At 49.4% G+C, this 15,652-nt stretch overlaps 1 protein-coding gene across 1 annotated transcript in view; it reads right to left on the reverse strand.

Moving 5' to 3' along the window:
- Positions 1 to 15,100, reverse strand: part of LOC138296334 (avidin-like) — a 102,274-nt gene extending 87,174 nt beyond the window's left edge. The window contains exon 1 of the mRNA XM_069235377.1: positions 14,994 to 15,100. Within this exon, the coding sequence (XP_069091478.1) occupies positions 14,994 to 15,071 (78 nt within the window). The 5' untranslated portion in view covers positions 15,072 to 15,100. The remainder of the gene's footprint in view (positions 1 to 14,993) is intronic.
- Between the last annotated feature and the right edge of the window lie 552 nt (positions 15,101 to 15,652).

A 15,652-nucleotide genomic window follows, 5' to 3' on the forward strand; every position in this document is an offset into this window, starting at 1 on the left:
GGATCCTAAACCTGGAGCTGCCAGGAGATTAGTGATTCCTCAGTGTAGGAGGCTGGACTGGCTTGTAGTGAGTACCAAGGGTTACTTGCACCTTGCACCAGGCCCAGTTATCCCTTATTAGTGTATAGGGTGTCTAGCAGCTTAGGCTGATAGACAATGGTAGCTTAGCAGAGCAGCTTAGGCTGAACTAGGAGACGTGTGAAGCTACTACAGTACCACTTAGTGTCATATGCACAATATCATAAGAAAACACAATACACAGTTATACTAAAAATAAAGGTACTTTTTTTTAATGACAATATGCCAAAGTATCTTAGAGTGTACCCTCAGTGAGAGGATAGGAAATATACACAAGATATATATACACAATAGCAAAAATATGCAGTATAGTCTTAGAAAACAGTGCAAACAATGTATAGTTACAATAGGATGCAATGGGGAAACATAGGGATAGGGGCAACACAAACCATATACTCCAAAAGTGGAATGCGAACTACGAATGGACCCCAAACCTATGTGACCTTGTAGAGGGTCGCTGGGACTATTAGAAAATAGTGAGAGTTAGAAAAATAACCCTCCCCAAGACCCTGAAAAGTGAGTGCAAAGGGCACTAAAGTTCCCCTAAGGACAAAGAAGTCGTGTTAGAGGAATAATGCAGGAAAGACACAAACCAACAATGCAACAACTGTGGATTTCCAATCTAGGGTACCTGTGGAACAAGGGGACCAAGTCCAAAAGTCACAAGCAAGTCGCAGAAGGGCAGATGCCCAGGAAATGCCAGCTGCGGGTGCAAAGAAGCTTCTACTGGACAGAAGAAGCTGAGGTTTCTGCAGGAACGAAAAAGGCTAGAGACTTGGAGAGTCGTGCAGAAGTGTTTTCCCGCCGAAAGAACGCCAACAAGCCTTGCTAGCTGCAAATCGTGCAGTTAACGTTTTTGGACGCTGCTGAGGCCCAGGAGGGACCAGGAGGTCGCAAATTGGACCAGCAGAGAGAGGGGACGTCGAGCAAGACAAAGAGCCCTCACTGAAGCCGGTAGCACCCGGAGAAGTGCCAGAAACAGGCACTACGAGGATGCGTGAAGCGGTGCTCGCCGAAGTTGCACAAAGGAGTCCCACGTCGCCGGAGACCAACTTAGAAAGTCGTGCAATGCAGGTTAGAGTGCCGTGGACCCAGGCTTGGCTGTGCACAAAGGATTTCCGCCGGAAGTGCACAGGGGCCGGAGTAGCTGCAAAGTCGCGGTTCCCAGCAATGCAGCCCAGCGAGGTGAGGCAAGGACTTACCTCCACCAAACTTGGACTGAAGAGTCACTGGACTGTGGGGGTCACTTGGACAGAGTCGCTGGATTCGAGGGACCTCGCTCGTCGTGCTGAGAGGAGACCCAAGGGACCGGTAATGCAGCTTTTTGGTGCCTGCGGTTGCAGGGAGAAGATTCCGTCGACCCACGGGAGATTTTGTGAGAAGGTAGCCTCTTTCTAGCCTTGTTACCCCCACTTTTGGCCTGTTTGTGAGTGTATGTCAGGATGTTTGTCACTGTTTTCACTGTCTCACTGGGATCCTGATAGCCAGGCCTCAGTGCTCATAGTGAAAACACTATGTTTTCAGTATGGTTGTTATGTGTCACTGGGATCCTGCTGGTCAGGACCCCAGTGCTCATAGGTTTGTGGCCTATATGTATGTGTCACTGGGACCCTGTCACACAGGGCCCCAGTGCTCATAGGTGTGCATGTATATGTTCCCTGTGTGGTGCCTAACTGTCTCACTGAGGCTCTGCTAACCAGAACCTCAGTGGTTATGCTCTCTCATTACTTTCAAATTGTCACTAACAGGCTAGTGACCAATTTTACCAATTTACATTGGCTTACTGGAACACCCTTATAATTCCCTAGTATATGGTACTCAGGTACCCAGGGTATTGGGGTTCCAGGAGATCCCTATGGGCTGCAGCATTTCTTTTGCCACCCATAGGGAGCTCTGACAATTCTTACACAGGCCTGCCACTGCAGCCTGAGTGAAATAACGTCCACGTTATTTCACAGCCATTTTACACTGCACTTAAGTAACTTATAAGTCACCTATATGTCTAACCTTTACCTGGTAAAAGTTAGGTGCAAAGTTACTTAGTGTGAGGGCACCCTGGCACTAGCCAAGGTGCCCCCACATTGTTCAGAGCCAATTCACTGAACTTTGTGAGTGCGGGGACACCATTACACGCGTGCACTACATATAGGTCACTACCTATATGTAGCTTCACCATGGTAACTCCGAATATGGCCATGTAACATGTCTATGATCATGGAATTGCCCCCTCTATGCCATCCTGGCATTGTTGGTACAATTCCATGATCCCAGTGGTCTGTAGCACAGACCCTGGTACTGCCAGACTACCCTTCCTGGGGTTTCACTGCAGCTGCTGCTGCTGCCAACCCCTCAGACAGGCAGCTGCCCTCCTGGGGTCCAGCCAGGCCTGGCCCAGGATGGCAGAACAAAGAACTTCCTCTGAGAGAGGGTGTGACACCCTCTCCCTTTGTAAAATGGTGTGAAGGCAGGGGAGGAGTAGCCTCCCCCAGCCTCTGGAAATGCTTTGTTGGGCACAGATGTGCCCAATTCTGCATAAGCCAGTCTACACCGGTTCAGGGACCCCTTAGCCCCTGCTCTGGCGCGAAACTGGACAAAGGAAAGGGGAGTGACCACTCCCCTGACCTGCACCTCCCCTGGGAGGTGTCCAGAGCTCCTCCAGTGTGCTCCAGACCTCTGCCATCTTGGAAACAGAGGTGCTGCTGGCACACTGGACTGCTCTGAGTGGCCAGTGCCACCAGGTGACGTCAGAGACTCCTGCTGATAGGCTCCTTCAGGTGTTAGTAGCCTTTCCTCTCTCCTAGGTAGCCAAACCCTCTTTTCTGGCTATTTAGGGTCTCTGTCTCTGGGGAAACCTCAGATAACGAATGCATGAGCTCAGCCGAGTTCCTCTGCATCTCCCTCTTCACCTTCTGATAAGGAATCGACCGCTGACCGCGCTGGAAGCCTGCAAACCTGCAACATAGTACCAAAGACGACTACTGCAACTCTGTAACGCTGATCCTGCCGCCTTCTCGACTGTTTTCCTGCTTGTGCATGCTGTGGGGGTAGTCTGCCTCCTCTCTGCACCAGAAGCTCCGAAGAAATCTCCCGTGGGTCGACGGAATCGTCCCCCTGCAACCGCAGGCACAAAAAAGCTGCATTACCGGTCCCTTGGGTCTCCTCTCAGCACGACGAGCGAGGTCCCTCGAATCCAGCGACACCGTCCAAGTGACCCCCACAGTCCAGTGACTCTTCAGCCCAAGTTTGGTGGAGGTAAGTCCTTGCCTCACCTCGCTGGGCTGCATTGCTGGGAACCGCGACTTTGCAAGCTTCTCCGGCCCCTGTGCACTTCCGGCGGAAATCCTTTGTGCACAGCCAAGCCTGGGTCCACGGCACTCTAACCTGCATTGCACGACTTTCTAAGTTGGTCTCCGGCGACGTGGGACTCCTTTGTGCAACTTCGGCAAGCACCGTTTCACGCATCCTCGTAGTGCCTGTTTCTGGCACTTCTCCGGGTGCTACCTGCTTCAGTGAGGGCTTTTTGTCTTGCTCGACGTCCCTTCTCTCTGCAGGTCCAGTTTGCGACCTCCTGGTCCCTCCTGGGCCCCAGCAGCGTCCAAAAACGCCAAACGCACGATTTGCGTGTAGCAAGGCTAGTTGGCGTCCATCCGGCGGAAAAACACTTCTGCACAACTCTCCAAGGCGTGGAGGATCCATCCTCCAAAGGGGAAGTCTCTAGCCCTTGTCGTTCCTGCAGTATTCACAGTTCTTCAGCCTAGTAAGAGCTTCTTTGCACCAACCGCTGGCATTTCTTGGGCATCTGCCCATCTCCGAGCTGCTTGTGACTTTTGGACTTGGTCCCCTTGTTCCACAGGTACCCTCAGTCAGGAATCCATCGTTGTTGCATTGCTGATTTGTGTTTTCCTTGCATTTTCACTCTAACACGACTATTTTGTCCTTAGGGGAACTTTGGTGCACTTTACACTCACTTTTCAGGGTCTTGGGGAGGGTTATTTTTCTAACTCTCACTATTTTCTGATAGTCCCAGCGACCCTCTACAAGGTCACATAGGTTTGGGGTCCATTCGTGGTTCACATTCCACTTTTGGAGTATATGGTTTGTGTTGCCCCTATCCCTATGTTTCCCCATTGCATCCTATTGTAACTATACATTGTTTGCACTGTTTTTCTAAGACTATACTGCATATTTTTGCAATTGTGTATATATATCTTGTGTATATTTCCTATCCTCTCACTGAGGGTACACTCTAAGATACTTTGGCATATTGTCATAAAAATAAAGTACCTTTATTTTTAGTATAACTGTGTATTGTGTTTTCTTATGATATTGTGCATATGATACTAAGTGGTACTGTAGTAGCTTCACACGTCTCCTAGTTCAGCCTAAGCTGCTCTGCTAAGCTACCATTATCTATCAGCCTAAGCTGCTAGACACCCTATACACTAATAAGGGATAACTGGGCCTGGTGCAAGGTGCAAGTACCCCTTGGTACTCACTACAAGCCAGTCCAGCCTCCTACATTGGTGGCAGCGGTGGGATAAGTGCTTTGAGACTACTTACCACTCTTGTCATTGTACTTTTCATAAGAGAAAAATATACAAAACAAGGTCAGTGTATATACACATAGCCAAAAAGTTTAGCATTTCCTCTTTTCACTCTTTTCTAAGTGCTGAAAAGTACTTCTAAACTTTCAAAAAGTTCTTAAAAGTTTAAAAAGTTTTTTCTGTCTTTCCAAAAAGTTCTGGAAACTTTTTTCTCTTTGTCTATCACTTTAACTCTCTCTAAAAAATGTCTGGCACAGGCCAAAAAGTTGAACTGTCCAAACTTGCATATGATCACCTTAGCTGGAAAGGAGCAAGGAGTCTCTGCATAGAGAGAGGTTTGAGTGTAGGGAAGAATCCTTCCTTAGAACTGTTAATTAATATGCTTAGAGTACAGGATAAGGCCATAAGTGCCCAATCTGTAGAAAAAGTAGCTAATGGTTCTCAATCTGATCCAGGGACTCCCCCAGGAAAAGGTTCAGGAAAGAAACTTCTCAGCCTGCCCATTACTAGACAGTCTAGCATAGTTGGTACAGAGGTTGAATCACATCATACTAATGGTGTGCTCTCACATTATACTGGTAGCCAAGCTGTTAGGGTGCCCTCTGTAAGGGACAGGTCTCCTTCTGTTCATTCCCATCATACCTCTGTATCTAGAAATGTCCCTCCCACCCACCCTGATGACAGATTGTTAGAAAGGGAGCTCAATAGATTGAGAGTAGAACAAACCAGACTGAAGCTCAAGAAGCAACAGCTGGATTTGGATAGACAGTCTTTAGAAATAGAGAGGGAAAGACAGAAGTTGGGTTTAGATACCCATGGTGGCAGCAGCAGTATTCCCCATAGTCATCCTGCAAAAGAGCATGATTCCAGGAATCTGCACAAGATAGTTCCCCCTTATAAGGAGGGGGATGACATTAACAAGTGGTTTGCTGCACTTGAGAGGGCCTGTGTTGTACAGGATGTCCCTCAAAGGCAGTGGGCTGCTATCCTATGGCTATCATTTAGTGGAAAGGGTAGGGATAGACTCCTTACTGTGAAAGAAAGTGATGCCAATAATTTTACAGTTCTTAAGAATGCACTCCTGGATGGTTATGGCTTAACCACTGAACAGTACAGGATAAAGTTCAGAGAGACCAAAAAGGAGTCTTCACAAGACTGGGTCGATTTCATTGACCATTCAGTGAAGGCCTTGGAGGGGTGGTTACATGGCAGTAAAGTTACTGATTATGAAAGCCTGTATAACACAATCCTGAGAGAGCATTTACTTAATAATTGTGTGTCTGATTTGTTGCACCAGTACCTGGTAGACTCTGATCTGACCTCTCCCCAAGAATTGGGAAAGAAGGCAGACAAATGGGTCAGAACAAGGGTGAACAGAAAAGTTCATACAGGGGGTGACAAAGATGGCAATAAGAAGAAAGATGGTGAAAAATCTCAAGATAAGCATGGGGATAAGGGTAAAACCAAAGATCCCACTTCAAATCTTAAACACTCTTCAGAGGGTGGGGATAAAACAAATTCTTCCTCTTCTTCCCAACCTGCACACATTAAAAAGCCTTGGTGCTTTGTGTGTGAAAACAGAGGCCATAGGCCAGGGGATAAGTCCTGTCCAGGTAAACCCCCTGAGCCTACCACCACTAATACATCAAGCTCTAGTGCCCCTAGCAGTAGTGGTACTAGTGGTGGGACTGCTGGCAACAGTCAAGCAAAGGGTGTAGTTGGGTTCACTTATGGGTCCATAGTGGAAACTGATGTAATCAGTCCCAAGACAGTTTCTGTCACACCTAGTGGCATTGGCGTTGCCACACTGGCTGCTTGTCCCCTTACAATGGATAAGTACAGGCAGACAGTTTCAATAAATGGTGTTGAGGCCTTGGCCTACAGGGACACAGGTGCCAGTTTCACTTTGGTGACTGAAAACCTAGTGCCTCCTGAACAACACATCATTGGACAACAGTATAAGATTATTGATGTCCATAACTCCACTAAGTTTCTTCCCTTAGCTATAATTCAGTTTAGTTGGGGTGGAGTTACTGGCCCTAAGCAGGTGGGGGTATCACCTAGCTTACCTGTAGACTGTCTCTTAGGTAATGACCTAGAGGCCTCAGGTTGGGCTGATGTAGAGTTTTATGCCCATGCAGCCATGCTGGGCATCCCTGAGGAATTGTTCCCTCTCATTTCAAGTGAAATGAAAAAGCAAAGGAGAGAAGGCCTGAAAACTCAGGATCCCTCTCCATCAACAGGTAAAAAGGGTATCACAGTATCCCCTAACCACCCTACCATTCAGGATACTATTCCTGTGGTGGGAGAAACCTCTCCTGGGGTGGCACCTGTTCCAAGGGAATCATCAGCTGGCATAGCTGGACTCCCTGAGGTATAAGTACCTCTCTGTGGGATAAATAACATTGGTGACAAAAAGAGCACCATTTTAGTTAACATGGAGCATCCCTCCAACCCTCCCAGAGAAACTTTAGTGCAGAAACCCTGTACTGCCTCACAACACTTAGGTCAGCATCCCTGCCCTAGTGTGGAACTCATAGGACAGCATCCCTGCCCTGCTCCAACTCAAGAGAAACAGCATCCCTGTTCTCTCTTCCAGCCAAATGGACAAAGTTTTTGTCCAGCTATGGCTTTACTGAGACAGCATCCCTGTCTGGCATTTCCATCATTACAAATAGGTTCAGTGGATAATTCCCACTGCTCTAAACTAAAACTTACTGATAGAAACTCTGAAAATACATCTTCACATTGTTGGTTAGCTAAAAAACTTCAAACAGGGTGGTTTACATCCCCACAGGGAAGTAACCATATAGTGGATGATAAAGGGAGTAACCAGTCTATTGCAGAGCTACTCTCTACTTATCACCACTTAGACAATAAAGTCTCAACTGGCCAAGGTTAGCCTTATTGTCCTTCGTTTGGGGGGGGGGTTGTGTGAGAAGGTAGCCTCTTTCTAGCCTTGTTACCCCCACTTTTGGCCTGTTTGTGAGTGTATGTCAGGATGTTTGTCACTGTTTTCACTGTCTCACTGGGATCCTGATAGCCAGGCCTCAGTGCTCATAGTGAAAACACTATGTTTTCAGTATGGTTGTTATGTGTCACTGGGATCCTGCTGGTCAGGACCCCAGTCTCATAGGTTTGTGGCCTATATGTATGTGTCACTGGGACCCTGTCACACAGGGCCCCAGTGCTCATAGGTGTGCATGTATATGTTCCCTGTGTGGTGCCTAACTGTCTCACTGAGGCTCTGCTAACCAGAACCTCAGTGGTTATGCTCTCTCATTACTTTCAAATTGTCACTAACAGGCTAGTGACCAATTTTACCAATTTACATTGGCTTACTGGAACACCCTTATAATTCCCTAGTATATGGTACTGAGGTACCCAGGGTATTGGGGTTCCAGGAGATCCCTATGGGCTGCAGCATTTCTTTTGCCACCCATAGGGAGCTCTGACAATTCTTACACAGGCCTGCCACTGCAGCCTGAGTGAAATAACGTCCACGTTATTTCACAGCCATTTTACACTGCACTTAAGTAACTTATAAGTCACCTATATGTCTAACCTTTACCTGGTAAAAGTTAGGTGCAAAGTTACTTAGTGTGAGGGCACCCTGGCATTAGCCAAGGTGCCCCCACATTGTTCAGAGCCAATTCACTGAACTTTGTGAGTGCGGGGACACCATTACACGCGTGCACTACATATAGGTCACTACCTATATGTAGCTTCACCATGGTAACTCCGAATATGGCCATGTAACATGTCTATGATCATGGAATTGCCCCCTCTATGCCATCCTGGCATTGTTGGCACAATTCCATGATCCCAGTGGTCTGTAGCACAGACCCTGGTACTGCCAGACTACCCTTCCTGGGGTTTCACTGCAGCTGCTGCTGCTGCCAACCCCTCAGACAGGCAGCTGCCCTCCTGGGGTCCAGCCAGGCCTGGCCCAGGATGGCAGAACAAAGAACTTCCTCTGAGAGAGGGTGTGACACCCTCTCCCTTTGGAAAATGGTGTGAAGGCAGGGGAGGAGTAGCCTCCCCCAGCCTCTGGAAATGCTTTGTTGGGCACAGATGTGCCCAATTCTGCATAAGCCAGTCTACACCGGTTCAGGGACCCCTTAGCCCCTGCTCTGGCGCGAAACTGGACAAAGGAAAGGGGAGTGACCACTCCCCTGACCTGCACCTCCCCTGGGAGGTGTCCAGAGCTCCTCCAGTGTGCTCCAGACCTCTGCCATCTTGGAAACAGAGGTGCTGCTGGCACACTGGACTGCTCTGAGTGGCCAGTGCCACCAGGTGACGTCAGAGACTCCTGCTGATAGGCTCCTTCAGGTGTTAGTAGCCTTTCCTCTCTCCTAGGTAGCCAAACCCTCTTTTCTGGCTATTTAGGGTCTCTGTCTCTGGGGAAACTTCAGATAACGAATGCATGAGCTCAGCCGAGTTCCTCTGCATCTCCCTCTTCACCTTCTGATAAGGAATCGACCGCTGACCGCGCTGGAAGCCTGCAAACCTGCAACATAGTAGCAAAGACGACTACTGCAACTCTGTAACGCTGATCCTGCCGCCTTCTCGACTGTTTTCCTGCTTGTGCATGCTGTGGGGGTAGTCTGCCTCCTCTCTGCACCAGAAGCTCCGAAGAAATCTCCCGTGGGTCGACGGAATCGTCCCCCTGCAACCGCAGGCACCAAAAAGCTGCATTACCGGTCCCTTGGGTCTCCTCTCAGCACGACGAGCGAGGTCCCTCGAATCCAGCGACACCGTCCAAGTGACCCCCACAGTCCAGTGACTCTTCAGCCCAAGTTTGGTGGAGGTAAGTCCTTGCCTCACCTCGCTGGGCTGCATTGCTGGGAACCGCGACTTTGCAAGCTTCTCCGGCCCCTGTGCACTTCCGGTGGAAATCCTTCGTGCACAGCCAAGCCTGGGTCCACGGCACTCTAACCTGCATTGCACGACTTTCTAAGTTGGTCTCCGGCGACGTGGGACTCCTTTGTGCAACTTCGGCGAGCACCGTTTCACGCATCCTCGTAGTGCCTGTTTCTGGCACTTCTCCGGGTGCTACCTGCTTCAGTGAGGGCTCTTTGTCTTGCTCGACGTCCCCTCTCTCTGCAGGTCCAATTTGCGACCTCCTGGTCCCTCCTGGGCCCCAGCAGCGTCCAAAAACGCCAAACGCACGATTTGCGAGTAGCAAGGCTTGTTGGCGTCCATCCGGCGGGAAGACACTTTTGCACGACTCTCCAAGGCGTGGAGGATCCATCCTCCAAAGGGGAAGTCTCTAGCCCTTGTCGTTCCTGCAGTATTCACAGTTCTTCAGCCTAGTAAGAGCTTCTTTGCACCAACCGCTGGCATTTCTTGGGCATCTGCCCATCTCCGAGCTGCTTGTGACTTTTGGACTTGGTCCCCTTGTTCCACAGGTCCCCTCAGTCAGGAATCCATCGTTGTTGCATTGCTGATTTGTGTTTTCCTTGCATTTTCCCTCTAACACGACTATTTTGTCCTTAGGGGAACTTTGGTGCACTTTACACTCACTTTTCAGGGTCTTGGGGAGGGTTATTTTTCTAACTCTCACTATTTTCTGATAGTCCCAGCGACCCTCTACAAGGTCACATAGGTTTGGGGTCCATTCGTGGTTCACATTCCACTTTTGGAGTATATGGTTTGTGTTGCCCCTATCCCTATGTTTCCCCATTGCATCCTATTGTAACTATACATTGTTTGCACTGTTTTTCTAAGACTATACTGCATATTTTTGCTATTGTGTATATATATCTTGTGTATATTTCCTATCCTCTCACTGAGGGTACACTCTAAGATACTTTGGCATATTGTCATAAAAATAAAGTACCTTTATTTTTAGTATAACTGTGTATTGTGTTTTCTTATGATATTGTGCATATGATACTAAGTGGTACTGTAGTAGCTTCACACGTCTCCTAGTTCAGCCTAAGCTGCTCTGCTAAGCTACCATTATCTATCAGCCTAAGCTGCTAGACACCCTATACACTAATAAGGGATAACTGGGCCTGGTGCAAGGTGCAAGTACCCCTTGGTACTCACTACAAGCCAGTCCAGCCTCCTACAGATTTCTTCGGAGCTTCTGGTGCAGAGAGGAGGCAGGCTACCCCCACAGCATGCACAAGCAGGAAAACAGTCGAGAAGGCGGCAGGATCAGCGTTACAGAGTTGCAGTAGTCGTCTTTGCTACTATGTTGCAGGTTTGCAGGCTTCCAGCGCGGTCAGCAGTCGATTCCTTGGCAGAAGGTGAAGATAGAGATGCAGAGGAACTCGGATGAGCTCTTGCATTCATTATCTAAAGTTTCCCCAGAGACAGAGACCCTGAATAGCCAGAAAAGAGGGTTTGGCTACCTAGGAGAGAGGATAGGCTACTAACACCTGAAGGAGCCTATCAGAAGGAGTCTCTGACGTCACCTGGTGGCACTGGCCACTCAGAGCAGTCCAGTGTGCCAGCAGCACCTCTGTTTCCAAGATGGCAGAGGTCTGGAGCACACTGGAGGAGCTCTGGACACTTCCCAGGGGAGGTGCAGGTCAGGGGAGTGGTCACTCCCCTTTCCTTTGTCCAGTTTCGCGCCAGAGCAGGGCTAAGGGGTCCCCTGAACCGGTGTAGACTGGCTTATGCAGAATTGGGCACCTCTGTGCCCAACAAAGCATTTCCAGAGGCTGGGGGAGGCTACTCCTCCCCTGCCTTCACACCATTTTCCAAAGGGAGAGGGTGTCACACCCTCTCTCAGAGGAAGTTCTTTGTTCTGCCATCCTGGGCCAGGCCTGGCTGGTCCCCAGGAGGGCAGATGCCTGTCTGAGGGGTTGGCAGCAGCAGCAGCTGCAGTGAAACCCCAGGAAGGGCAGTTTGGCAGTACCAGGGTCTGTGCTACAGACCACTGGGATCATGGGATTGTGCCAACTATGCCAGGATGGCATAGAGGGGGCAATTCCATGATCATAGACATGTTACATGGCCATATTCGGAGTTACCATTGTGAAGCTACATATAGGTAGTGACCTATATGTAGTGCACGCGTGTAATGGTGTCCCCGCACTCACAAAGTTCAGGGAATTGGCTCTGAACAATGTGGGGGCACCTTGGCTAGTGCCAGGGTGCCCTCACACTAAGTAACTTTGCACCTAACCTTTACCAGGTAAAGGTTAGACATATAGGTGACTTATAAGTTACTTAAGTGCAGTGTAAAATGGCTGTGAAATAACGTGGACGTTATTTCACTCAGGCTGCAGTGGCAGGCCTGTGTAAGAATTGTCAGAGCTCCCTATGGGTGGCAAACGAAATGCTGCAGCCCATAGGGATCTCCTGGAACCCCAATACCCTGGGTACCTCAGTACCATATACTAGGGAATTATAAGGGTGTTCCAGTAAGCCAATGTAAATTGGTAAAATTGGTCACTAGCCTGTTAGTGACAATTTGAAAGAAATGAGAGAGCATAACCACTGAGGTTCTGGTTAGCAGAGCCTCAGTGAGACAGTTAGGCACTACACAGGGAACACACACATATAGGCTCAACCTTATGAGCACTGGGGTCCTGACTAGCAGGGTCCCAGTGACACATAACAAACATACTGAAAACATAGGGTTTTCACTATGTGCACTGGGCCCTGGCTAGCAGGATCCCAGTGAGACAGTGAAAACACCCTGACATACACTCACAAACAGGCCAAAAGTGGGGGTAACAAGGCTAGAAAGAGGCTACTTTCTCACAAAGTGGTGAGAGTCAAACCCACAGGGAGAAGCATGGGGGCCTGGAGAGATTTACAGGTTACACCTCTTTACCTTGCTGCAGTAGAGGTGGTGAGAGCCAATTCCGCAGGGAACAAGATTAGGGCCTGGAGAGATTTATAGATTAAACCTCCTTACAGTGTTGCACACAGTGGTGTTGAGGGCCGGTCCCACAGGGAGAAGAACTGGGGGCATGGAGAAATTATGGGTTACACCTCTTTACTTAGCTGCACACAGAGGTGGTGAGGATCAGTCCCACAGGGAGGACTGAGGCCTGGAGAGATTTACAGGTTACACCTCCTAACCTATTGCAGACAGAGGTGGTAAGGGCAGACCCAAAGGAAGAAGGACTGGGGCCTGGGGAGATTTCCAGCTTACATCTCCTTACCTTGATGCAGACAGAGGTGGTGAGAGCCAGACCCACAGCGGGAAGAACTGGGGTGCCTGGAGTGATTTACAGATTACACCACCTAAACATGCTGCAGAAAGAGGTGGAAAGGGAAGACCCACGAAGGACTGAGGCCTGGGAAGATTTACAGGCTACACCTCCTTACTTTGAGCAGACAGAGGTGGTGAGAGCCAGACACACAGGGAGAAGAAGTGGGGACCTAGAGATATTTACAGGTTACAACCCCTTACCTTGCTGCTGACAGAGATGGTGAGGGTCAGTCCCAGAGGGAGGACTGGGACCTGGAGAGATTTAGGGGCAAATTTAGGAGCCCCAAGCACCACACGAGGGTCACTTTTTGTGAAGCTCTGGTGGTGCAATGCCATGCACCGTACTTACAAGGTGACTTTAATCCACTTTTTGTGGCTTAACGCAACCTTGTATGTACAGCCCCTTCACATGCAGCACTTAGTGTGGAAGAGGCATGCAATGGGTGTTGCTGTGGGTGTGCCACGGCAACACCTATTGCATTTTGACACTACCCCAGATTTATGAATTTGAATAAACCTGAGGCAGCACCGAAATCTAGCACCACTCCAGGGGAAGCGTTAGCATGGCGCAACAAGGAGAAATGCTTTCATTTCTCTTTGTTTTTTGCTCTTTCTATCTGTGATGCATTCTGCAGCACACATAGAAAGAGCAAATCACCATTTAAGATTGTTTTTGTGCAGGAAATTCTTCCTTCCTGCAGATAAACAATCTCCCCCTCAACGCAGCCATCATTGCACTATGGTGCAAGGCTTGCTGAATCGGTGGTCAGCAGCAAATTTAGCTCAGGCGCAGGGGAAAACACAGGGGTGCGTCATATTCTAGTAAATATGTCTCATCCCTGCATTTTGAACATTACAGTGTGCAACGCTGAAACATTTGGCACAGCGACGTGCACCATCATTTTCTGTTAAATCTGGCCCTTACTGGTTACACCTCCTTACCATGCTGCTGACACAGGTGGTGAGGCTCTGTCTCACAGGGAGGGTGGGGGACCTGGAGAGATTTAAAGGTTACACCTCCTAACCATGCTGCAGACAGAGGTGGTGAGGGCCAGGCCCGCATGCAGAAGGACTAGGAAGTGGAGAGATTGACAGGTTACACCTCCTTACCTTGTTGCAGTAGAGGTGGTGAGAGCCAGTCCCATGGGGCGAATAATTGGGGCCTGGAAAGAGTTACAGGATGCGCCTCCTTACCTTGCTACACAGATAGGTGTTGAGAGCCAATACCACAGGGAAAAAGACTGGGGCCTCTAGAGATTTACAGGTTACCCCACCCAACCTTGCTGCTGGGAGTCAGACCCACAGAGGAAAGGTCTTGGACCTGGATAAATTCAAAGGTTACACCCCCTTACCTTCTGCAGATAGATGTGGTGATGGCCAGACCCACAGCAATGAGGACTGGGGTCTGGAGAGATTTACAGGTTACACCTCCCTACCTTTCTCCTGACAGAGTTGGTCAGAGCCAGGCCCACATGGGCTAGAACTGGAGACTGGAAACTGGAGAGAGTTACAGGTTACACCTCCTTACTTTGCTGCAGTAGAGGTGGTGAAAGCCAGACCCAAAGGGCGAAAGATTGGGACCTGGAAAGATTTACAGGTTACCGACCCCCTAACCTTGCTGCAGAAAGAGGTGGTGGGAGTCAGACCCACACGAAAAAGGACTGGGACCTGGGGAGATTAACAGGTTACACCCCTTTACCTTCTGCAGACAAATGTGGTGATAGCCAGCCCCACAGGCAGGAGGACTGGGGGCCTGGAGAGATTTACAGGTTACACCTCCCTACCTTGCTGCTGACAGAGGTGGCAAGAGTCAGACCTAAGTGCTAGGTGCATGGAGAGATTTACAGTAGACACCTCCTTCCTCCTTACACTACTGCTGACAGAGGGGGTGAAAGCCAGACCTACAGGGAGAAGGACTGGGGACCTTACAGGTTTCATCTCCTTATCTTGCTGCAGGCAGTGGTGGTGCGGGCCAGTCTCATAGGGAGAAGGACTGGGGGCCTGGGGAGATTTACAGGTTACACCTCCTTACCTTGCTGCTGACAGGTGGTGAGAGCTAGACCCACAGGGATAAGGACTGGGGGCCTTGCAGGTTTCATCCCCTTACCTTGCTGCACACAGAGGTGGTGAGGGCCAGTCTCATAGGAGAAGGACTGGGGTCCTGGGGAGATTTACAGGTTACACCTGCTTACCTTGCTGCATACAGTGGTAGTGAGTGCCAGGCAGAGAAGGACCAGGAGCGGAGTCTTAGTGCAATACCCAGGTGCCATAGTACCTTCTGATGGGTGCTACCAGTCCTATCCTTTGGTTAGACGCGGTTTCTATTTATATTCTAGAGGACAAGCCACCTGCCTTCCCTCCCACTGTTAAAAAACTCCCCTGAGCTGGTGGAATGATGTAACCGTTCAGTTTCCCAATCCACTGGAAGTTCCTTATAATAGGATATATCCGCTTTCCCACACTTGACTCAGCTAAGTTCCTAGCGTGAGGAGGGTAAAGAAAAGGTCAGGAGATCTTGTGTTTCAGAGAAGGTGGCAGAGGCATGCCAGAACACAGTACACTGGGTTTGTGTGTGCCCAGTGTCAGTGCCAAGGAGAGGCATTTAGGCCCCGAAGGGAAGGGAGGGAAAAAGAGCTGTAGATGCCAGACACAGTGCACGGAACCCGAGAAAGCCAGGGAAGGAGTGCAGGAAGGGTGTGAAGTGCAAGGGAATGTTTTTTTTAGAATTTGCCTGTTCGTCTTACACTGTGGGTAAGTGTTCAGTCCCTCCTCCCCACCAGCTCCCTTTGCGAACATAAAAACAACAGCAGAGTGTCGGAAAGTACCATCTTGCCTGGCATGTTATCCCCAT

Source organism: Pleurodeles waltl, chromosome 1_2, assembly GCF_031143425.1.
Source record: "Pleurodeles waltl isolate 20211129_DDA chromosome 1_2, aPleWal1.hap1.20221129, whole genome shotgun sequence".
In the NCBI taxonomy this organism is placed as follows: domain Eukaryota; kingdom Metazoa; phylum Chordata; class Amphibia; order Caudata; family Salamandridae; genus Pleurodeles; species Pleurodeles waltl.